The sequence below is a fragment of the Pezoporus occidentalis genome, unplaced genomic scaffold (genome assembly GCF_034315485.1).
Source record: "Pezoporus occidentalis ecotype Australia unplaced genomic scaffold, CSIRO_AGI_Poc_V1 ctg56, whole genome shotgun sequence".
Lineage (NCBI taxonomy): Eukaryota > Metazoa > Chordata > Aves > Psittaciformes > Psittacidae > Pezoporus > Pezoporus occidentalis.
The window spans coordinates 1,932,667-1,958,508 of record NW_026915899.1 but is presented as its reverse complement, the minus strand read 5'-3'; the positions used below and the strand labels follow the sequence as shown (position 1 = coordinate 1,958,508).

General features: G+C 38.0%; 1 protein-coding gene across 6 annotated transcripts in view; it reads right to left on the bottom strand.

The window, feature by feature from the left end:
* Nucleotides 1-25,842, bottom strand: part of CPNE8 (copine 8) — a 92,067-nt gene that overhangs the window by 49,848 nt on the left and 16,377 nt on the right. For 4 of the 6 annotated variants that reach the window (XR_009968425.1, XR_009968426.1, XM_062638328.1 and 1 more), the window contains exons 3-6: nt 23,755-23,801; nt 13,066-13,169; nt 11,342-11,381; nt 8,319-8,395 (exon numbers count right to left, since the gene is read on the bottom strand). Coding sequence is in view for 3 of the 6 variants with exons in the window: in XM_062638328.1 (XP_062494312.1) it covers nt 8,319-8,395; nt 11,342-11,381; nt 13,066-13,169; nt 23,755-23,801 (268 nt within the window). In the remaining 3 variants the exon portion in view is untranslated. Of the gene's footprint in view, nt 1-8,318; nt 8,396-11,341; nt 11,382-13,065; nt 13,170-23,754; nt 23,802-25,842 lie in introns of those variants that run through there. The other 2 variants (XM_062638331.1, XM_062638332.1) reach the window with 2 other exon arrangements.

Here is a 25,842-nt window from a genome sequence, read left to right as displayed (position 1 = left end):
AAGAGATACATATGTCTGCAATTATCACTCTGAAGGACTGGGGAAACTGGAGAGGCAATCCCCTGAAGATATTTAGGTGGGTATGGGTAGGCAAAAAAAAAAGAAAAAGGAATTCTTGGTAGTTGAGTAGATGTGAAAAGTACACACAGTATAGTAATATCTAAAAGCAACCTAGGGTAAGCTTCGGCTTCATGTATCTCCAAGGTTCTTAAGGACACATGCCTTATAAAGGAAGGATAATATTGCCATTGATGGCTGGCACAGCAGTGAAATGCTTAATTGAGGATAGCACAGAATTTCTCCACAGAACAGAAAGTTCTCACTATTCAGGAACTAAAAATTCTATCAAATGACCTCTACAGTTTGTGACACTATTAAGTACGATCTTTGAATGCTTGTCTTGAGACTACAAGCATAAAAGAAGTGCTGGACCATTTGCAGACACTAAAGAGTTTGTTCTCTTATGAATTCCCTTACAAACTATTCATTAAGGAAAATATCCTCAAGTACAAAGTCAGCACCCTGAAAAAAGCTTCAGTGGTCACATATCAGCCAAATGGCAAGACCTTTAAATAGCAATAATGCCTTCTGAGAATATCAAAATAATTTTAAACTGGTCTTATCACTGTATGAAAATACACTACTTAGAGATTCAGCAATACAGACCAGTCCTTCCCATTGCCACAGAAATATTGACTAATATTACCTTGAAGATGAGCCTGTAAGAGTTCCACCTGTTTAAACCAAGAATGCAGTGCCACTGCCCGTCTTCTTTCACTTTCATGAATAACTGGTACTGAGCTGCCATGGAATTGGTTCTATAGCATTGAAGTGACAATACAGAATTTATGTTTAGGCAACCAGTTTCTCAGGGTAAATTTCTGTGGAAACCCTGAGGGTTTGTGGGGCAATAGTAAGGCAGTCTGTATTGCATAACCACTGTCAACTCCAATACTCAGTGCTAGCTATGTGACACTCAGATATAGAAAATGTGCCAGTCTAAGTGTGAATAGGGTGCAAACTGAATAGAAGAAAGTAAAATGTGAGGAAGATCTACGTTTCAGTGAGTCTTACTGGTTTCAGAGCTAGAACCTGAAGGTGTTCTACGACAATCATCTCTCTTTGGACAGTATTTGAAGGAGCAAGTAATCTGACTATTAGAGGAATCAAACAGAAATCCATCAAATGCAAGGTCCTCATCAATATATGCATGTCTCTAGATAAGATACAGTCTCGAGGATTAATTATTTTAGAGCAAATGATTCCATGACTGAGACTCCACACCTGCAGCACCTAGAGAATTTTGAAAAGCACTCTGAAGACCATTTGGGCTTCAACGAGGATGGAAAGGAACTGGTGATAAAGTTGGAGAAAGATGACAATTTATCTGGGAATTCAAACCTGAGAGGTTAAACAGAGCCTCCAGTTTTCCAAGGTGAAATGGCAATGAGGCAGAGGAAGGAACACCTTTTTGATCATTAAAACATTTAGTCTTATCCCTGAATTTACAAAACCTAGCTCTGGCAGTCACAACCACAGATAAGAGGATAAGACAAATATATAGGAAGTCCCAGTTCCAGGGTTCAGATGTTTTTCTATCAATTATGTTCACAGAAAGATGACAGGACAATGAACTTTCCAAAACAGGCCAGCTGGCTCCAGTACAACCTCATTAGCAGGCAATAGCACTCAGATGTGAATAACTAGCATGGAATGCTCATTAAGCTTTGCAGTATCTCTGCCTCATCATTAAAGGGAATCCCTACAGGAAGGCACTTAGGAGATCCTGAAAGAAACATTGCTCAGTTACAAAAGTGGCTAGCATCTTCTCTCTAGGAAGACAGAACATGAAAATATCTAATTCTGAGCAATGCCTGGGAAGGTAATGCTCTGTTGAGAGAAAAATAAAGCTGTACAATTTCTGGAATTAGATACATCTGTACCTTGTCCTTTCATGCTAACAAAACTGAGGCACACAAGGCCAGTCTGAGTAAATCTTACGCATGGAGTTTGTCTTGCGAAGCCATTTAATGAATCTAGTAACCCAATAGGTAAAGAGAGTAAACATTACTGTTAAAATGTCAGGTTCTCCATTTCACCTGCTTTGTATGATCGGATTTACTTTCCAAGTGAAATAATCCCAAGCAAATGTTCATCTCTGTACCTGGCCAGTCTTTAAAGTGCAACACTAAAGTATGCTCTTGAACAAAACTGCTCATAGTCACAAGGATAACAGGCCAGCACGCTTCCATTCTGGGAACAAGAGTCTTCTATAGCAGACTGCATAGAATTTAAAGCCCTTAATAGTGTCAGAAACAGAAAGGGATGCTCAGGAGACATCTGCATAACTGCCAAGACCAAATAACATTAGGTTCATGCCTCAGATGAGCAATTTGCTGGTGCTTGCAAGACCAATGAAACTTCAAGTCATGCCTGTCATGAAGGCAAAAGAGAAAAATGTGTGTGTACATCTTCACTTTTGTACTCAACCATGAAGGTCAGCAGCAAGGTATTCTTCAGTCTGCCTGACAGACCACTGTCTGTCAACCCTCTAGGCTTGAGATGATTTACCTTTGTTTTAATGAAGAACAAGAGTATCCTAAGGGAATTTTACCTGGTGATATACAATCTGACTTAGAGTTGGTCAGCTCATGACAGCCATGGAGTCTTGAATCTCCTGAGTCTTTTGTAAATGTCCAAAGTAGATAGATCTGAAGTTCAAGCTTTGAGTATTTATAATTTTCATTTCCAAGAAACGTCACAGCTTTCTTGAATGCAAATCAGAGAATGGAATACAAGCTCCTCAAGCTGCTTAAGTACAAAAAGTGCTACTTCAGTAGAGTAGCTGATTGGGACTAAAACAGCACTGGGCATTCTCTTCTTTGTACATCCACTTGCTGAGAATAGAAAAGGCAGAATGATAATGAACTTCAGAAATACTGTGAAGAGAAAAAGCTCTGAACTCTAGTCACAGATCATAAAGAACATCCAAATCATGCGCATGTGGACTTGACTTTGTATAAAGAAGGGTAAATTCAAAGTAGGAAATACCCTTAGGAACAGAAGACACACAATATTGTCAATTGAATTACTGCTATATGAATATTAAGAGATATTAAACACATGCCAATAAGCAAACAATGCTGAAATGCAGTGCTACAGTTTAATGAATAAAGTAAGACAAGAGATATCTCCCAGTCACCAAGGTATCCAGACCTCAGAGTGAACAACCAACCAGGGACAGTTGCCTAGCCACAGCACTGTCAAAAGCACCAATGACAAAATAAAATCTGAACGCTGGGAAGAGCTGATAAAAGGTCATGAACACTTTTTCATTAACAAATATCTACCCACACCACATATAACAAAAGGAAGTTATATTTCAAAGTCTTTCAGGTGGACAACTGATTTGGGTCCACTTAGTAGCTGCCATACAACAGAGTATCAGAAGCCAGACCTGAACAATACTTGTTTACCCAAGAGAAAAATGTATTATACAGTCCCACACAACTGCAAAATAATTATAAGACCTTTTTTTCCATAGAAGCTTCACTGATATCTTTTCCTTCCTGTTACTCACATCAGACTTCACTTAACCCATACCAAGTGATAACACACTGCTGAATGGATGATGCTTAATCTATATGTTTAAAACAAATTTCAGGAATTTTCTCATTAAAAAAAAAAAAAAGTGTAGTGTGCTGAATAATTTACCACTTTTCAGAAAGAAAAAAAAATATAAAAGAGCTTCAAGAAGTCAGCAAGATTTGTCTTACTAAATATGACAGGCTAAGAAAGCTGAGGCTGTTCAGCCTGGAGAAGAGAAGGCTGCGTGCAGACCTCATAGCAGCCTTCCAGTTATCTGAAGGGGGCCTATAGGGATCCTGGAGAGGGGCTCTTCATCAGGGACTGCAGCTATAGGACAAGGGGTAATGGGTTTAAACTGAAACAAGGGAGATTTAGATTGGATATAAGGAGGAAGTTCTTTACTGTAAGGGTGGTGAGGCACTGGAATGGGCTGCCCAAGGAAGTTGTGAATGCTCCATCCCTGGCGGTGTTCAAGTCCGGGCTGGACAGAGCCTTGGGTGGTATGGTTTAGTGTGAGGTGTCCCTGCCCATGGCAGGAGGGTTGGAACTTGATGATCTTAAGGTCTTTTCCAACCCATATCATTCTATGATTCTAAGATTCTGTAATACGGGTGCCTCTAAAGTACGCACCTTTCTCTGAGCAATTTACTACAGGCTTTCAGCAGAGTCAATTGACAACTAATCAAAACAGTCAACGTAGTTGCAACAGTGCAATTCACTGTTGGCCTACGTTAGGCCTAGACAGTGAAAAGTTAGTGAACTTTTGTTTTAGTAGAAGTAAACAAAATAGGGCCAACCTCTTGTGCCAGTCAATAGGATAGTGTTTGTGTGCTCAATAGACAAACTATGCAACCAACCTGCTCACCATCAAGAAACTAAACACATGTCCAGAACCAGTACAGAGTGTGTCACACCCTATGGTGCTGAGGCTCCCCCGGGAGCTGGGCAGGAGCTGCTTCTCTAATTAGGTTACTGGAGTCCCACCTGCTTTCTACCTCAGTGCTCCTCTGTGGGTGTGGAGATGGGACATCAATGAGTTGATGGCTCTCCTGGGATGGGTCTGGAAGTAGCTAGGTATTATCTGGGGTGCCCCACCCACCGTTGTGCCTGTCTTCTCCTTTGTTTGCAGAAAAGCTTTTTAGTCATGCAATCTAACACACCTCTTCTATTGTATCACTTAACTACACTTGTCCTCAAGGCTATTTCCTGGACAGGCTTTTAAAAGTTTAATATCCAGAATGGGATTAAGAGGAGAATTGCAAAACACTCTTGTCTAATAATGACACTATTTCCAGAAGTTAACCATTTTGTATGATTGTATGAGAAATCCGATCAGCTGATTCTTCACTGTTTGTTTGTGTGGGGATTTTTGCAGGAGCTAGATTACAATTAGCAGTTTCCTACTGTTCCACACTAGTCATAATAAATTAAACAGTAATTTACCACTCATAAAACTGATGCAATCAATCTTAGGGATTTAGGGGGCTGATTTAGGGGTTTTGGGTTGGATTTTTTTTTTCAGGGGGGAGTGTTACCTTTTCTTAGTGTTGAGTTTTATACAATATTTATTGCAGACAACTTGTCATTAGCTACTGAAATTGAAGGACATTTATTTAAAAGTTAAAGCTCATCTGCAAACCTTGATGACACCACGAAAATAACAGAATTTTAAAGTACCTTTTTTGGGTAGCTTTTCAGGTTATTGAAGGAAGTGATACAGTGAAGTAGCATTACTTCTAAGATACATTAACATGTGCATAGATGTGGTTTTAAGTTTAGATAGCGTGATTCTAAGAGTTTTGCTGAATTATGCTGCAGATACTGAAACCTGACTCACCTGCAGAGTGAAATACCCTTAAAATGAAGCAGTTCCCAGGGTGCACAGCCCCACCAATACAGAGAAAGGAACACACAGTGATATTAATAGAACTGCTTATGTACAGGACAATTAAGCCCCAAAAGGTACTGGTGTAGTCCTTGGGAAAGGAGGGTGAGGAAGGCAGGAAAGGTTGTGGAGGGGGCAGGGAGGATTGCTAAGGAATTGTCATGAAGACCAAGTCTGTAAATACAGTGATCAGGTGACCGAACTATATTCGGAACTCCCACAAATTCAGCAAAAATGCTTTCATTACTGATCTCAATTATGAATATAAAGAGAATATGAATCATATTGTTAAAGTATATTGCAGCAGTAATGATGACAGCAGTGTACTGGTTTTGCATGGCAAGGTTTTGGAAGCAGAAGGGCTGGAAGGGTGGCTTCTGTGAGAAGCTGCTAGAAGCTTTGCCCCTGTCCCACTGAACCAATGCAGCTGGCTTCAAGATGGACCTGCCCCAAGCCAAGGCTGAGCTCATCAGCATGATGGTACACATCAGGAGAAGTTACTGGGCAGGAGCAAGTGTAGCTGCAGAGCGGACTGAGAATATATGAGAAAAACATCCCTGCTGACACATCAGTGCAGGAGGGGAGGAGGTGTTGCAGGCACTGGAGCAGAGATTCCCCTGCAGCCCTTGGTACATCCCATGATGAGGCTGCTGTGCCCCTGCAGCCCATGGTGGAGCAGATCACCACCTGCATCCCAGGGAGGATCCTACACTGGACCAGGGTGATGCCTAAAGGAGGCTGTGACCCCATGGGAAGCCCACACTGGAGCAGGCTCCTGGCAGGACCTGTGGCCCCATGGAGAGAGGAGCCCAGGCTGGAGCAGGTTTGCTGCAGTATTTGAGACCCCACAGGGACCCACACTGGAGCAGTTCAGGCTGAAAAACTGCAGCCTGACTCATGTTGGAGAAGTCCACGGAGGACTGTCTCCTATTGGAGTGACCCCATACTGCAGCAGGGAAGAGTGTGAGGAGTCCTCCCTCCCAAGGAGGAAGGAGCGGCAGAGATGTGTGATGAATTGACCACAGCCCCAGTTCCCTGTCCCACTGTGCTGCTGGTGGGGAGGACATAGAAAAATCAGAAGTTAAGCCCAGGAAGAAGGGAGGAGCAGGGGTAAGTTGTTTTTAAGATCTGATTTTATTTCTCATTACTCTACTCTGATTTGATTGGTAATAAATTAAACTATTTTTTCCCCTGAGTCGAGTCTGTTTTACCCATGACAGCAATTGCTGAGTGATCTCTCCCTGTCATTATCTCAACCCCTGACACTTTTGTTACAGTTTCTCTCCCTTGTCCAGTTGAGGAGGGGAAGTGACAGAGCAGCTCTGGTGGGACCCCGGTGTCTAGTCAGGGTCAACCCACAAGCACTCATGGAATTCAGCAGGAGAGCTAATAGCTTAGAATTGTTACAAATCAGTTTGGATCACCTGCTGTTGGCTGTAAATTAGGGGAACTAAATCAAAGACTTATTTTGATAAAACACCATGTGAAAATGTTTTGCAAAGACTTTTTTTGTCATGTTACTCTTATTTTTCAGCATGAACTGTATGATAAACGAGCCCTGATGAAGAGCTGAAATGTGCCTTTGTACAAAACCCAAATGACTGGAAGTAAGACATTTACAGACAGAATTTAGTCAAGGCTAATGGTCTGGAAGGGCATAATTACAGGAATGCCTCTCCACAAAGCAGTGCTAGCCAACCCCTGATAGTTATGATTCAAAAGGATTTGTTTCAGGTTTGCGCAAGTCTCAAATTCAAGCAGATTAAATCACATTAAAATATTTTCTAAACATAAAATATAATTAAAGTTTGCCATAGTCTAAGGGAAATATTTCTTTTACTTTAAAATAAAGTTTTTATTTCATAAGGATCCTTAGATTCTAGGAAAACTATGTAAGATCTCTTTTAGTTTATCAATTTAAACGGTGTGTTCTGAACTGCTAGTTTATCCAGAATGTGTTCTAGAGACAACCTAAAATTACTTTTCGCATGGAAACAGGAAATTTTAGATGTTTTTCCAACCTAACACTTGCACGGGATTTATAAAAATTAAAGTATTTAATTGGGTTATTTAGTTTTTAGCATTTTGTCAGAAAAATGACAAAAATTCCAAGTCAAAAGCTCTTACCATTACACGAAATGTCCAGCTGAGGCTTTAAACATTTGTTTTTAATGTAATAGGTGAATCTGTAGCATACATTTAGGTAAAAATTATACAATATTTTCAATTTAAACATTGAGGATGAAGAAAATGAAGATTGTTCAAACTCAAACAATTCTTATTTTAAATACCCACACATCCCTATGAACAATAGCTTGTAAACATCAAAATCCTCTCAGTGGGAGAAAAATCTATTGATTCTAAGAAAGTTTTTGATAAATTTAGTAGGGTAAATAGAAAATATTTGATACTCTACATTGCTTCATTGTTTGGGAATTGGATTAGTGGGAACAACAGAAATACAAGTAGGAACATTTGGACTTGAAACATAGAGATTTTTTTTTCCTTGATGCTTGAACAAAAGGCAGTAAAGATTTATGATGTGCCAATTTGTGAACTAAATAGAAAAAACATTTTTTAGGTTAGTTTGCTCAAACTATTCTTAATGCAAGTTGTAATGAAGCTGACAAAAATTTTGAGTGAGTCGATTCTTTTGCTAATTGTCCAAATTGAAACATAAATTATCTTAGCCTATAAAGGACTTCTATTGCACCTACAGTTTATTCTCTTTTAGAAGCCTTGTCTGTTGATTCCAAGTATCCAGATACCTCACAGCACAAAAGCCCTGCAACTCACCCCATGAAACAGTACATATTCATCCAATATTCAAGAATGACATACTTACACAATTGATTTTTCCAATCTGCTCCCCTGTGATCCAACTATTTCTCCCAGTGTACAAAACATCTGCCCCAAAAAATCCTGAAAAGCAGTAAGTTAAAACTCAGAATTCATATTCCACATGGAAACAAATTTATCTGGGCTGTTCATTACTGTAGAACACACTGCTGAACATCACATCTAAATAATAAATATGCAATAATGAATCATAAAAAAAAGACTATTATATATTTCACATTGGTTTATATTTGCAGAAGTAACTCCAATACAGTCCACTTACTGTTTTTTTTCCTGCCTGTTTCATTGACAAAAATGAAATTGAGATGGAAACAAATTAAAAGGATTAGAAACATGACTATTTCTTTACCTTCTTTAACTGGAGCTTTTTAATAAATTTCTCATTTATGAAGATATTGCACACTGATTCTATGAATTTCTTGGAAGTTAATTATGTTGGCAAATTCAAGCCTGTGCAGGATCTGTATGAGCATCCTGGATTGGAATTATACACAAACACTGCCTTAATGACACACTTTATTTTCCTGTTTTATACTTTACCACTAAAAATTTTCATAATATGTTTCCCTGTGATATAAGTAGTATAAAAATATGAATGGATTTTCAAACTGTTGTATACAATGATTTTATGCTGCAGACCCACTCCTTATGTTCCAAGTGAAAATAGCCTGCTAGCTCTGTTCTTCCCAGCATCACAGGCAGTAGTGGTAACAGTAGCTTGTAAGATTTGTTCACAAACTGTAATGACCGAGACACTATGATTCCTATGCAGCAAACTGTACCTTCATGATGCTGTGTACAGTAGGAACTGTCTACACAAGTAGTTCTTACTCTTCTCTCAGCCTAGGTCACTCATTGCTGTCTCTGAGCTGTGTTAGTTATGGGTCCATAAAATGAATAGGTTTTGAGAACTAATCCCACCAAAGAAAATAATTGCAAAAAAAATAGTTTTTTTTAACTATGTCCTTTAATTGATCTGACACCACAACACTGCTTCCCTAAAGATTAATTTTTTAGCCATTTTAAAAGACTTACCTGAAAAGACTCATCTCCTCATTCATTTTTAAAAACATTCAGCATGGCATATTCTAAAATAACACCATTTTCTACACTGAAACCACAATTTTCTTCCCCCTTTTTTTTTTTTTCCGGTGGTGTTTGAATGATTAATTCCTATTAATTCCACAGTCTGTTATTAATGACAATTGTCCATTACTCCATTCTCTCCTTAAATCAGGAAGTTACCATGAACATAAAAGTCTGATTTCAGGTAGTCAGGTTTATAAACATTATTAGAGACAGCTAAAATCCGTCTAAATCAGATGAAAAACTACAGACAGCAGCACTGTCTGGTCTGGTTACTTTATACATCCATTATAAAACTTGGCAAAATGAGAAGCAAATGAAGCAAAACTGAGTCGCTGAAATTGAAATTCTTCAGGTTGATTTTTTCATTCCCTCAAACTGTTCAACTAGGAAATGACACTGCCCAAAGGAATGGGTCAACAGATTTTTAGGAACAAGGAAGATTTTACTCCACACAAGGTGACTACAACACATGAGCAGTCTAGCTATGCAAATACTATTGACATGCTTCAGAAACAAAGCTGCCAGTGCACAGATATGAGCAAAGCTCGGCTTACTTCCTACCTACTCACTGCCTAAATTGTTAAGAGCTACTGGAAAGATACACAGGAACCTGGCAGCAAAAGGAACAATCCAGGCCAACCTTGAGCACTTAATTATCAGCTGTGGTTAAGAAACACATTTCTAGCTACCATCTTTCACAGCGTTCTCAGAGCCGCCATCTTCTTTGTGTGCATATATTCTATGTGGATAGTTTGGATGCCTTCAGCACAAGTCTACACCAACTCATACAGATCTCCTCTGGAAGACAATGGAGGAAAACAGGTATTTCTGATATTAATGTTAATGTGTGAAGAATAAAGTTTCCCTCCACAACTGAAGATTCCAGGAAATAGGCTCCGTTTAAAAAACAGGACCTAATGCATCCAAATATGCTTAGCCTATACTAATTGGAGCATTGCAGGCACATATGTAATTCAGAAGCTACTTGAACAGGCTTCAGAAGAACTTGGCTTTCCATGGGCTCAGCAACATGTTCAAAGCTGAGTTCCATTTCCGGTAATCAAACAGTGAAATCTAGGCTGTATATTTGTACACATCTTTGTTTGCACTTCCTTAGTGACTAACTTATATTGTGTCTTATCTTTTTCTTACAGCTTAATTACAAGGTTTTTTGTACAAAGAAGTATGCTTCAGGGGAAAAAAAAATAATTCAGATAAACTAGGTACCATAGAAGTGCAAACAATCTTGAGCAGAAGCCCAGGATAAGCCTTTATCCTTACTGAAGACAGTATACAGAAGACTTCCCTTTTCTGCATCTTCACGGCTAGCACTGCAATTATACAGACCATCTTTCCAAGATGAGAGAGATGAAAAACAGTTTGCCAGGATCTTTAAATCATTACACAGGGGATCCAACTGGAGATCAATGGCTGGAAGTCTTTTATTTTCACTGTGAAACACACACAACATTGCTTCTATTATTCTCTTTTGCTCCAGGTTCCAAAAGGTTCACTTATCAAAGCTACCCTGTACTTATTTAAAAAAAGTCACTCAGAAGCCTCTGAATTCTATTATCACATCTCTAAATTTTAAAGTTACTATTTAATCCTTTCCACTTCAGGATGACACGAGTATAAAAAGTTTCTACCAATATTAATAAGGACAAAATCAAAACATGTTTACACTTTTTAGGTCCCAGAGAAGTAATAACAAAACGCAGCATATCACAGATCTGAAAAGGTATGCATGGGTGCTTAAACATGCCCTCTCCAGGACAAATGTCCCGCTAACATTATAACACAGAACAGTAACTGTATTTGTCTCCATTCATCTGGTATTACAGTCAAAAGGAAATAAATATATTTAGGAAAGTGTAAGCATTTCAGCAGGAGAAAGGATAACAGCGGGGAAAAACTTACATGTTTTGATAGGTTCGGGCTCTTTGAGTCAACATCATAGCTTAAAAAGAAAAAGGTGATATCAGAGTTGCCAGAAGACAGATCCCAGATAAATGTAAGAAGACAGAACCCAAACAATTCTTTCACCTGTTTCAGTGTGTGGAATTTACACAGATACATGAATGGAAGTCTCACCAGTAAGAATGGCAAACTGAATCATCACAGATTATAAGATTAGGTTCACTAGCTATTTGAAATGAAACAGTTTTCAACAAAGCGCAGCCTTCTAAGAGAAATTATTTTGATATTCTTGTTTGAACAATGAAATCTGACAAAGAACAGAACAAACATTAAAAAATAATCTTAGAAAACAAACTTGTGAATTATTTTCTTAGGGAGTTCTTCGGTCATTTCACTAATTAAGCAGAAATAACTGACAATAAACTGAATTGCTTCTAACTATAGTTTGACTTGTTCTTTTCAGTTTATCAAGAGATATACTTTCTGTTGCAAAAAAGAATCATATATGGAGTCTCTTTCTTTGAAAAATAAAATTAAAAACAGATACTCTGGTTTCAAGTTCAGAACAGATTTGTGTTCAGTGAAAGAGGCAGCCAAATCAACATTCCTACACAGCCCCAACTGTGTCTTTATTTCAGCAACGCCTTACCTACTTGGAAGAGAATCCTTTATTTCACAAAGTGACTATCTGTTAAAGTTATTTTCAATAGCAGGCAGTAGTTATACTCAGCAGATTTAATGGCATTGAGCCCAACTTTTGAAATAAAAAATGAAGTCTGCACCAGGCTTCCATGGTGACGATGGGAGAATTTGTACCTGGCCATTTAGAAGCACCCTGTAATCTATCTTGGCATTGATTGTTTCCTTTCACTCTCTGAAACCATTTAATCCTAGATGGAAACAGCTAGCTGCTACTTGTGTTTTGAACACAATGGAACTTTTTTCCTCACTCATCCCTCCAACACTTCTGTTAACTGAGGAAGCATTCTGACCTGCTATTAAAAGACATTTACAGCTAAAGAAAAAACAGACATTTTTTGTTTGTTTCTATGATACAGAAAATGCTCCCATTCAAAAGCATTTCAGTACACCAAAAGCACTTCAGTAAAAGCTTGATTATCACAAAGACTGAATTGATAAGAATGGGGTGAAATGTAATAGATGACATGCAAGGTGACCTGGTGACTAGAATCTCAATTCTGTTTTCCAAAGAATAAAGCGGAACTCAAAGCAATCCGCCCAGTGGAATTAAATTAGTACATCCGGAATAATGTCAAAAGCCACCTACTTCTAGAACAACAGCTGTCATTTTAAAATCTTACAGTTTAATATACTTAGATGCATACTGGCATTTATTTCAGTAAAGAAAATTTTGGCTGTGTACTACCTGCACAACACTATATTTCTGGACAGTGCGTTGATATCTGTTTTTTTTGGCTATGCTGCAAGAATAGTTTAACATTTTGACATCCTTAGATTTTTACTATTTCTAAAAGTAACGACTGTGAGTAGGATTGTACTTTAACCAGTTAACACCAGTCAATTTCTTAAAAGTCATTGTTATGTTACACAATTATTTCTGATAAAGCAATGCTAAATCCATCATGTTTATTAATGTATACTATGTGAACACACACTATCTCTTTCCAAGTTAGTTTTATGGTGCACAAAATTTACTCTGTTTACAGAGGCTGCAACATTAGAGTCAGAGATTTTTAACTTACAAATCAAATCGCAGATTCTCTCTTTCTTCAAAGAAGTAGTCCATTATAAATTTTCTTACAAAATCTGGATTTAAAGTATTATCGATTACTTCTGTTCTTCCAAACTGTAAAAGAAAAGTTTAAGTTTAAGCCACATACTATAATGAAGTATAATTAAGTAGACTGCCAATACCAATAACATGTGAGATGCGAGAGAGCCTGTAAAAATTCTTTGGAACAGATGCCATGAAAGAAAATGACCCTGTTTACATGAACAGATCAGCTATCTGCGGATGAAGACAGACTGGCAGAAGACTTTGTATTTCAATATAGAGTGGTGCACACCTTCTATTGTATCACTTGAGATTTATAAACATCAGGTCCCAAAGCCAAGCAGAATCCACAAAATTCAATACTGAAGAAATTCAGTAACACAAACATCCACCATGGCCTCAAAAAAAAAAAAAAAACAAAAAAAAAACAACAAAAAAACCCCCTGACAACAGCAAGCAAAAGTCTGCATATATTGCTTATTTCAGATAGCTTTAATTAGGAAACATAGCCCTTCTGCTAGAAGTGTGTAAGTTTTGCATTACCTAGCTCCTACTTCACCTCAGTTCAGCTCTCTCTTCATCTCTTCTCTAGTTTCTGCAAAACGCCTTTTCTTTCATGGTGTCTACAGGAAGAGCCTCAGCTTTTCTCAACATGAAAATGTTTTAAATAAACAAATAAGAACCCAACCCACCAGAACCAAAAAACTTCAGTTCCTATACATCACAGATAGAAATGACTGATCATAAAATATCAATGTGATTATTTTGTTCTTGCTTTAGCTGTTCTTTCAAGATAGAGAAGAGATTCAGAGCAGCCCTCCGGGGAAGGACTTGGAGGTGCTGGTTGATGAGAAAATGAACATGGGCCGGCTTCAGTGTGCGCTCACAGTCCAGGAAGCCAACCGTATCCTGGGCTGCATCAAAAGGAGCGTGACCAGCAGGTCAAAGGAGGTGATCCTGCCCCTTTACTCTGCTCTTGTGAGACCTCACCTGGAGTATTGTGTGCAGTTCTGGTGTCCTCAACATAAAAAGGACATGAAACTGTTGGAACAAGTCCAGAGGAGGGCCACGAGGATGATCAGGGGGCTGGAGCACCTCCTGTATGAAGACAGGCTGAGAAAGTTGGGGCTGTTGAGCCTGGAGAAGAGAAGGCTGCGTGGAGACCTCATAGCAGCCTTCAAGTATCTGAAGGGGGCTTACAAGGTGCTGAGGAGGGACTCTTCATTAAGGACTGTAGTGACAGGACAAGGGTTAATGGGTTAAAACTTAAACAGGGGAAGTTTAGATTGGATATAAGAAGTTCTTTACTGTAAGGGTGGTGAGGCACTGGAATGGGTTGCCCAGGGAGGTTGTGAATGCTCCATCCCTGGCGGTGTTCAAGGCCAGGCAGGACAGAGCCTGGGGTGACATGGTTTAGTGGGAGGTGTCCCTGCTCATAGCAGGGGGCTTGGAACTAGATGATCTTAAGGTCCTTTTCAACCCTTACTATTCTATGAGTCTATGGTACTCAGGAAACAGAACAAAGAAGCGGTTACTGAAATGGGCATTTTATTTTGCCCTACACATTGTACGTATCAAGACATGTTTGAATATAGCCTACTGAAAAGCTTCTTGATAATCTGCTGAAAGATCATCATTAAGGAGTCCTCAAAACTGCGATTTGGAACTAGAGACTTCTGAATGACTCAAAGACTGCCAACCTCTTCATTGATAGGAATTAGCTAAATCAATAAACATGGATAAAGAAAGAATAAACCTCACTGCAACTGCTTTCCAGATGCATTTCCTAAAAAGGTTTTCACATCACAGAAGTGAATCTAACCACTATGACCTGTACAGAGCCCCACAGCTTCCAAGAGGAGCAGCGCTGTCTCAGCCCCTGCATACTTAACATGTATGTGGTATGAAAGGACAGAGCATACTCCAGTCTCTTCCTCTCAAAATTAAGACATTTCATTGTTTGATTCTTATTAAAATAAAACAGCAAAGAACTCCAGCCACATTATTTGTGTGCTTTAAAGAAACTCCATTACAGTCAGCAACTCTTCTTTTCTCTTTTGAATGACCATGCATGCATGCGTTCAAGCGGCAGGGGACTGACTGCGAACACCTTTATTCACACAGGTCATCTGGAGAAGTGGGCCTATAGCTAAGAGGATGAGTGATTTGCAGAAAGCAACTATCCACCCAAAGATCTCGGGTACAATAAAACATTCAACAAAAGTTAATACATCTTCAAGACACAGCTCTATAAATGTCTTAGGAAAAGGAACAATCCTCAAGAGTGACATAGTGTTGATTTGTGTCTTTACAGAGTGTGCTTGAATCCTGTTAGGTACCTTCCACTTTTTTTATGCTGTGAGATGTTCAACTGGACAGTTTTATTCAGAGATCTCCATATTCCAGCACTTCCTATAAAAGACAGAGAAGCAAAACTATCTTCCCAATGAATGATATCATCTCCAAATAAAAAGGCAAAGAATATTCAACATATAGTGTCAGTTACCATACTCCTTTGCCAAGACTACACCATTTCTTAAAATCTAGGTGGAATGACTTCCTGGTGTCATGGGAACCTTGATATTCCCTGTAAGAAGGCTTCTGTATGTTGTAAGGCACAAATTGTTTAGAAACCAAGCTTACCCATTAGCAATCACTGTATTTCTTCAACTCTCCTAAACCAAAGCAATAACTATGAAAGCGGTAAGCATTATACAGATACAGGCAGGAGAAATCTCCAGAAGCTCTCCAGAGTGATGAAGATACTACACATTCAAAATGAGATCCTGAAGTCTCTTAAGGGAGGAGTAGCACAGGATGCATGTGATCCTGGAAACAGATCAGAACAAACAGTGTGATCCTTACTGCTTGTTTTAGATGACAAAAGTCAGTCTCTTGAGAAATGATTCAAGGTATTCTCTGAAACGTGGGGATAAATTTGACCAGCAGACTGCTGTAAAAAACACTTTCTTGAACCAACACTGGTGACTAAATTGGCTGAATATTCATTAATGAGAAACAAGAGTAGTAGTAAAAAGTTAGCATTTCTCAGACAGTAAGTATGGCTGGAATATTTGCCTGGGCTAAAGGGCCCTTCTTTCCCCTGTGAATAGTAAGGCTCAAATTTTATGCACAAAGTCTCCAATCAGTTTCCAGGTCAAATAAATGTCAGTATTTGTAAATAAAATCTTCCCCTGTCAGCTGCATGCTTTATAACATTCAACAATATTGAATCCAGGAAAAAATGAAAGCTGGAATGGCTGATAAAATGAAATATGCAGCAATATCTAAGTATTAAGTAGTGTGTTTAGGTATGCACTGAAAATGAGAAGCTGCTCTCTGACACAAGCCAGTAAATAGCATTTCATCACACCAGGGATGAGAAGTGAAAACAGTGGGGTCAAAAGGACCATCCATTTTGCAGTTCTGAAGAGGAATATATCTCCTGTATTTTTTCCCCTCAAGGGTCCTGTTTCTTCAATTTGCACTTTTACAGCAAACTGTCAAAATTCTCTTAGAGCTGCATAAAGACAAAATTTATTCTTAGTACCGAAATCCAGTAAATCCTGACCTACTCTAGAAGCAAAAGACTTCAAGCCTTCAAAAAAGATGATCCAAGGATGACTGCATTGCAACTGGCAAAGCTACCAGAAGCACAGCAGGTAAGTGAAGAACACATACTAAGTTCTAGTCTTTCATGCTATGTCCAACAGAATCAGACACACATATACAGATTTTTAAATGAAAAAATCTCCCAGCATTGTGCAGATTCAAGTAGCAAATTGCCCTGGGAGATTCACCAAGCAGGAAAAAGAAAGGTTACTAAAGTTCTTAAAATCCTCAAATTAGGACAAGCTTGAAGGAGAACAAGAGAATCTTCAAGCTTTTGGGACAGTTCTATATACATGGAAGACAGAGGAAAACAAAGAATACAGGGAGCTGTACCCTAAGAAAGTTTACTTTCTGCTGCCAAAGCCATTATCTAAATTGAAAGGCACAAACCCCAAATAACTGAGTGAGCTCAGAGGATAACTTGTCAAAAAAGTCCATTTAGGGCCACTAACACCTCTCGACAAACCTCTTGCTTGCCACATTCATGAACAGATCATTTTGTGACAGTATGATCCTTCTTGAAACAGTAAAGGCAGTTTGCACAACAGGAGGATATACCTGACTTTGGAAAAGACATTTAGAGGAAAATAAAGTTAATGGCTAAGGAAAACAGACAAGAATCAGAGAATACTTGAGGCTGCAAGGGGTCTCGGGAGATTCTCCAATTCCACCTTCCTGCTCAAAGCAGGATTAGCTAGAACAGGTTGTCCAGTCAGGTTTTGCGTATGTTCAAGGACAAAGACTCCACAATGTCTCTGGGCAACCTGTTCCAGTGCAAGATCACCTTCACAGTGAAAAGGGTTTTTTTAATGTTAAGTAGAATTTTCTGTATTTCAATTTGTGCCCATTGACTCCTGTCCTTCTGCTGGGTATAGCTGAGAATAGCCTGTCTCTGCCTTCTTTACTGCCTCATACCAGGTATTTATAAACATGAATAACATACAAGCCTCCTCTTCTCCAGTCTGAACAACCCCAGCTCTCTCTGTCCCTCCTCATATCAGAGATGCTCCCACTTCTTTAACATCTTAGTGCCTGTATCTTTTTCACAGAGGGGAGCTCAGCACTGGACTCGGCACTCCAGCTATGGTCTCACCGCTGCTGAGGGCAAGGATAACCCCCTTGACCTACTAGGTGTGCTGACCCTAATGCAGCACAGATGGTGGCTTGCACACTCAGGAACACTCTACATTTCTCTCACATAGAAGGTACTAATGGACTGGGAGCATGACAATTTCTACAAGTGCATGAAAAGCAAGATGAAGGCACGTAGCAAGGTAAAGCAAAGCTCTGTTTCCTTTTGTTACTACATACCGTAAAACGACTGTGACTGGAGGGGGACACAGACACTCCCCTCAGACAAAAAACCCAGTTTATTTGTACAGCCTTGTAGACTCTCTCACAAAGTTCAACAAAGACAATTTCAAACTCCTTTGCTGGTACTGGGGACTGAGTGGTGGGGTACGAGAGGTGCAGAAAAAAGGTCCTGGTGCATGTTTAACAACATGTTGAGTTGTATTAGGGTCAGCACAGCCTGCAGATTAAAGACAATAATTATTCCCCCTCTATTAAACATCTGTGGGGCCCCACCTGGAAAACTGGGTACAGTTTGGGGTCTAAATGCAACTGAATCAACAGAGTGGAAGCAGTTCTGTTAAACTTATATATATATATATATATATATCAGTATCAGCAGGCTGGAGCACACAACTTGAGGAAAAGCCAATGGAGCCCAGTTTATTCAGCTTGGAGAAGAAGTGGTTTAGGAAAGATCTGTTTCCATTATCATTCTCTACTACCTAAACAGCATGATAGAAAACACAGCCAGACTGTTCACAGAAAGCACAACAAAAGGACAAGATGCAATAGTCAAAAGTTGCAGCAAAAGAAATTATGAAGGTATATAAGGAAACACTCTTCCAGAATGAGGGATTAAGCACTGGAATGGGTCACTCGGAGAGCTGTGCAGTCTCTGCTCTGGGAAAGGCCCTGACCAACCTGGCCTAACTTTGAAGATGGCTTTGCATGGATCAGTTGATGAACTAGATACAGCAGATAAATGTTGCCCAGAAGGCTGGAAAGATTCCTTTTACCTAAATTATTCCATGACTACATTATCTTGGGGTTTTATAGTTCCATTAGAAAACAGAACTATGTATGAATTAGAAGGATGTATGAATTGTATGAATTAGAAAAAAAAAGTTAATTCAGAAGGAAAAGTTATAAAACGGCAGCTAAATGTCAGTTTTCATTTTTTGAAACAATAAAGTATCATAAATGTGTAAGTACTTTTCCTCCCATCAAATCCGCATTTTTTTCAGTAAACAATATTTCACTTTACACAACAACCATGCTACACTTGGGAAATCTTTCGGACTTGATTTTAAATGCACGACAGAATTGTATCAGTAAAAAAGGATAAATGTGCAACATGGTGATGATCTAATTCCACTGAGGCCAGAGAAGGCCTAACAGAATGCCTGTTACACCGCTCCCTTTATCGCTCATCAGTTAGACTGAAATTGTTACAAAACTCAGGAGATTCAGTGGCACTGCTAGCTTTTCTTTATATTATTTTAAGTCACTTTTAATTGAGGCTTGGTTTTTGGTCTTTTTACTTTTTCCAATGGCTATACAAATCATTCCTTTGCATTAAATATAATTATTTAACTGAAAAATCACTATTAACATTTCTTATAGATGACATAAAAATGCTGGCCTCTAAAAACCACCAGTCTACACTTTTCAGCGAAATGAAGCATCTCCTTTTTAAATCTGTTTTCCCAATTACCTACAGCCTTTTTAAGTAGAATAGGTTATTTCTATAATCCAATCACTTACAACTAATAACACAGCTGCTAATTAAATAGTTCTCCACATAGCCTAATTTTCCCACTAACAGTTGTGTGAAACTAAAATCTTAATATGGCCAACAAGCAAGTAACTTTAGAGACATCATTTAGGAGAGTAACAGAATCAGTGCTTTTCTGGAGTTGCTCTAGCAGCTCGGTATCTCTTGTAGCGAGGAGCCCAGAACTGAACACAGGATTCGAGATGCAGCCTCACCAGTGGCAAGTACAGTTATTAGTATTATTTCCCTAAAAAAAAAAAAAGGCTACAAACCAAATAGATTTTTACAGAATCAAACAGGATGAATATTTAAAAGGCAACTATGAAGACATGGCAGAGCAGCATTAGTCATACTGAGGGATCGGACAGTAAAATGGCAGATGAAATTCCATATGGATGAATGAAACCCTTATATGCATACGAGGAAAAAATGTAGCAGCTAACTTAATACATCAGTTAGGATGGCTGAATAAGCAGTGCAAGCACATAAAGTGAAAAGTCTTTCTGTTGATAAACTGTACAAGGACTAGGTTTGGCTCATGATGGTATTTTCCGATTTTCTTACAAACTGGCCACTTTCACTATCTTGGGATTCCAGTGCAATTTCCCTAACTGCCTTCTCTCTCAATTTAATGACACAATCAAAAAAGATGCTTCTTTTTAGTCTCCAGCATATTTATTCCAGATTAAAAGAAAAGTGAATAGAATCAATGAACAAGAAGGCCTGAAGAATGGGAAGCCATGAACGATTGTTTTAGAAGACACAATGGAAATTTACTGAGGACATAAAATTACATTTGGCAGCTCATGAAGTCATGTCTGAATTCCAGACAGGTACACAAATGTAATCTGCATCCAAAGCATTGCTACAGTAGATGGACCAGAGGCTCAGAGCCTCGCTTCATAGGCAGTTTCTTAACAGTTAGTTACCCATTGCTGCATACTGCCAATAAAACTGCAGCTGGTTGAGTATTTTACAATGCCAACTACTTATTTAACATTCATGTTTGAAATGCTCGCTCTTGGTTTCAGAATGAACATCGTCTTTGAAATGAAGAAATTCAGACTCTTTCCATATATCATTTAAGGCTTCTGTAGATAACAGTGTTATACTGAGCCATATTTCAAATGTGTCCTCATAAAGTAAGGAGAAGTAAATATTTTAAAGCCAAAGCTCCAATTCTGATGATGCATTTGTTGCCAGTTATATTAAGTGAAATACCTGATGATCACACTGTAAGTGAAGCCAGGGCAACTGTTTTGAAAAACAACACCCTATTAAACTGAGAACAAAACATTTTAATTCTTTGTTCAGGATTTGGTGCTCAAGAATAACATTGGGTAAAACCACTAGAATCTGTACCACAGTCAATGCTCAGAAACCATCTACCCTTCATTAAATGAAAGATTTGATTTAACCATTGTATTGAATCCATCAGAACAGCTATCCATCTGAACAGCTTAGCTGAAGGCAAGAAAAAAAAGCACAATGCTACAATAGAGCGCTAGGAAAATTATGGAGATTATGAAATGATTTACTGTGTTTATGATCCCCAGGTATTTTCTGCAGTGTTCAAAAGAAAATAATTAGGCAAAAGAAGGAAGAGAAATACGCAAAAAAGGATGAACAATGTAAAGTGTGTTGCCATGACGGAACATCATTAACATCTACACATACTATCAGGGGCTTGTTATTTGTCTCAGTTTTGTCTTCTACAAACAGATCCAGGTGAAATCCACCTATATAAGCTTGTAAAATATTAGACAAGTGTTTAAATGCAACAAAATGGACACATATACAGATTTTTATTGAAAAAACACAGTATTAGTGCATTCCCCATTGTAGGCAAAAAAAAGCATTAAAATAAAGATATTTTATGTAAGATTACCCATCTAATGTATATATCAATTAATCTTCTACCTACCACCTTATTTTTTACCACTGGTAAAAATATAATGCATCACAACACGTAAAATGCAATCCTGAGTCAGTCCCTCTGTCATGCCAACCTCTGAATTTTAGCTGTCGTAACAGCTAGTAGGAATCGGATTCTACTCAACAAACTTTACATCTGACATAGCTCAAAGTGTAGGCTTTTGATCATTACTTGGAGGCATTTCTAAAGAATGATTCATCTGATATAAGGCAGTCATCTAAATTAGGTCAGATTAACTGCCCTCAGGATGTTATCTTTTTCCCTAAACTATAAATAGTTTGAACAGTCAACTGAGCAGAAAATACCTGTACCTAGGTCTCCTTCTCATAGACAATATAGAGATAATTATGTCTTAAGAGAGAAAACAAAAACAAACAGGAAAAATCTCACCAAGCCTTTCTAGCAACTGCCATGTCAAAAGTCTGGTTTAACCCATGTGTTTCCTAAACTGTCATATAATAATGCTATAATCACATACCCAAGCGCATCGTGCAGCCAAGATACTCTAAACAGTGTCAAGATGCAATCCAAGCAATAATGTTGCACACTGCTCTATTCAGGTGTTTTTGTTCTGGTCAAGGAAATAAAATGGCAGAAGACAATACAAAGCTATAAAGAGGTGACACACTGCAACTGTTACAAAGTTGGACTTGTTAAAATTATGAGCAGATGGAACCCTTCCATTGACAATCTCCTAAATCACCTCAAAGTGAGCACACGGAACAGTTTCTAAGGTGATAATGATACAATTTTTCCATCAGGACAATTATATTAAAAATGGTTAATAATTCTAACAGTTACAACAGAGAAGCATGAAAATTCCATAGAATTACAGAATAACCTTAGACAACAATAAAAGCCAGAATTTCTGACAGAATCCTCTTAACCCTAGGCCAAAAGAGGACATAAATGCTTTAGTAACGATCAAGGCTTGACTGCCAAACCATACCAATGGCCTTCATACGCCTGAAGACTTCTAGTTTTTAGAATTGGCTATCCAGAACATTTAGAACTCTGTATGTTCACAACTTCTGCCAATTTAATTGATTAATGAATTCCAATTTAGGGTCCTCAAAATGACATTTCTTAACATAAATCAGAAGAATGTGATCCAGTAGGTATACTAAGAGGATGTCTAGTGCACAGTTAGAACAGAGAGCAGCAATTTCACTAAACCCAGCAAATTTAATAGGTACAGTGTTTCATGTACTGCTCAGTTACACGAGTTTTTCTCCAAGCAGGAGACCAATTCAATTCTCTCATCTCATAAAGACTGAAATCAACATCCACCATTTTTCAGCAAAGCAGGAAATAAGTTTCTCCAGGCAACTACCTAGTATGAGGGAACAGGTCTAATTTCTGTGCCCCTGCCCCTCCACTGGAATGTTTAAATAGTAGTAATAACATATCAATTCTAAAAACACAAACATCAGTCCTCCTCCGTTTTACAGGGAAAAAAAATAGTAAGATAGTTCATTCCTCTCCTGGCTCTATTCTTAGAACAAATGACCACACAGTGGACCACTTATAGTGAAGAACAGTTCCATCGATTCTCTCTGTAAGGCAGCTAAATAGCACATTTTATCAGTAGAGAGATGAGCACCCTTCCCCCAACACTGTCAACTCTTTCAAAGAATAATATTAATGGAGAAAAATTAGATGACTAAGTACAGGGAGACAGTTCCAGGCTACAAATATTGAACTTGTGTAGATAATTAATTTAGACGTACTTGATTTTGTTTCTTAAAACATCTGTCCAGTATTTATAGGTTAAGACAACGTAGTCCAACCTAGGCATAATCCCCTCCCTCCCTTGCTGCCTGATGTATACACTACTCAGCAGCACTTAACTTCTGCCTAACACTACATGGGAAAAGTAGATCTCTACCACAACTAGAAGCTAGTTTTGCTGACATTAACCATCACCACAGCTGAATTCTTCCATAGGATTTGTACTGATTGAATGTTTTCCTCTCTTGATATCCACAGACTTTGTCCAGACTGATAGCTAAGTTTGATTTCACTTATCTATCTCAAGGAGACTGTAAAACAGTATTTTCCCTAATTTTGTTTCCCTTTAATTTTTTGTATTTTCCCTAATTTTGTTTTCCCTTTTGATGGAAATACGTGATACAGATATGGAAATTAAGATTAATGTGATTAGGTTTTAAGGACTCTTCAATAAAGAGGCTATGACGTACCCTCTGTTGCTAGGGCAAACAACCAGCCTGAAGGATACTCAAAAGGTTTATACATCTTACCTCTCTCCATTCTTTGTTTCCAATGGCTTGTGTGTACAAAACACATACTGTGAAAAGAAAAATAATAAAAAAAAAGTTGAGTCATTTTCAGCATTTGACATATTTTAAGTGAACCAATGTTGTAGTGTGTTGTGCTGTTGAAATTATTAACTAGAACAATAATTTGTTTTCCCTCAGTCTGTTGTTGCAGCACTGACCTAATAAATAGGGTGGTTCTGAAACAGGAAGCAAAACTTATGCTTGACCTTCAGCAAATCACCTGACAAACATTAGCAGTAAAACTGGATAAAAGCAGTTCTTCATTAAATGTGGATAGTCTGGCTAACCTAGTTAATCTAATGCAAAATTACCCTAAATTATGTTTCTTTCAAGAGATGAGAGAATTAAAATAAAACCAAACAAGGACCCTACTGGGAAAAGAGAAAGGGGAAATAAAAGTGGAAAAAGAAAAAAAATAAGTTCTCATGTTTTCTTCCTTAATTCTGCTTCAAATTATTCATATATATATTTTTCTTGCATATGCATTGTTAAAAAACAAAATAAAAAAACACCACAACTAAAACCTAATAAAAAATAGAATTAATTAAGTTTGTTGACCTAGGCTTTTTTGGAAAGACCAAGCAGCATACTCCCACAGGCATCACTCTCTTCACAGATCTCGTTTTCCATTACAGAACACATTAATCTGCAGCATCCATCACAGGAACTGGTGATGGAGGTATAGTGATTATAAGCAGGTCTTTTAAATACTATTATAAGCACAAGTAATTTGCACTAAAGTTGTACTATAAAGTTTTTTTCCCCTACAGTCTTGGACTAGTTGTAGCTGACTACCATAAAACAACTTTTACCTGAAACTCCACTACAGCCCTTTTCTAAGCAACAGAAATACAGGTATTTGAACACTTTTCTCCTGACAAAATTTTCTCCTGTGCCCATCATTATTTTTCCACAGAAGGTTAAAAACAATACTGTTTTGGGTTGCAGCCTTGAACACTAAAGATAGAAGCCTGGTTTTGTTTTCAATAAAATCAGAATCATCAACAGACATGAAATGAAAGCAAAAGTAAAAATGAAAAGCAAAGCAAAAATGAAGTCAAGCTTCAAATTACATTTTCTTCTTACTTGAAGGGTATTTGGTCCCCATACAAACAAAAAACCCACCCAAAAACAACAAAAAATCCCATTAGGTAGTAGCAAAGTAGAAAAAAAACAAGTTCAATATTTTAGCTTACATAAAAGTTAACACAATTCAACTTTTTCTCAAAGAAGATACTTTTGTACAAGAAAAAAATTTACAAAAAAATTCAAAAACATTCTTTTGAAATAGACCTCTGTCTTTCTCCTTTCACTCTAAATGAAACCTTGGTCAATAATTCTCCAAGCTTTGGTTCCTGCTTAAAGTAGGATGATTCCAAACCAACAAGCCTATTTCTACAGTAGTCTGAAGAAGACAGCTGAACTATATTACATGAAGAATGAAAGTAAATGAAAAAATGTAAGAAAACAGTGAAATGGAACCTATGAAATCAGCTACAGAAGTGTCTGAAGGTTATTGAACTTCTGACTGACTTTTGTACCTAGTAAGATCTGTGTCAAAGTAACCCTGGTAGAAGAAGGAAATGTCAAAGGAAATTCCCACAGATGAAAAACAAGCAAAAAAAAAAAACAAACAAACAAACAAAAACTTTGGAAATACCGTTCCTGCTAAGACAGAATCAGCTCTTCCAAGGGTCAGGTGTCCTGTCTCTACAGACACGCCTATGGGTCAGAAATGTTAACATTTTGTAATTCTTAACTCTGGACACTGATACCACAGTGTCAAACTCAAGGTAAATTTAAGGAAATCTTTCAATGAAGAAGAGGGTGGAAGTGTCAACAGTTATCACTCAGTTGTAGATAGTTCCCAAAATATTATAGTCTGCATCTTCTTATCTTCCCAGATAGTTTAAGCTGCCTTTATCCTGCACTCTGGTGTTTTCCTGTTTAATGCATACATGCTAATCCTTTAGTCTGGCAACTACTGTAACACCCAAACTGCCCACTTGAGTTTTCCCAAACATAACAACATATCTACTCCCTTCCAAA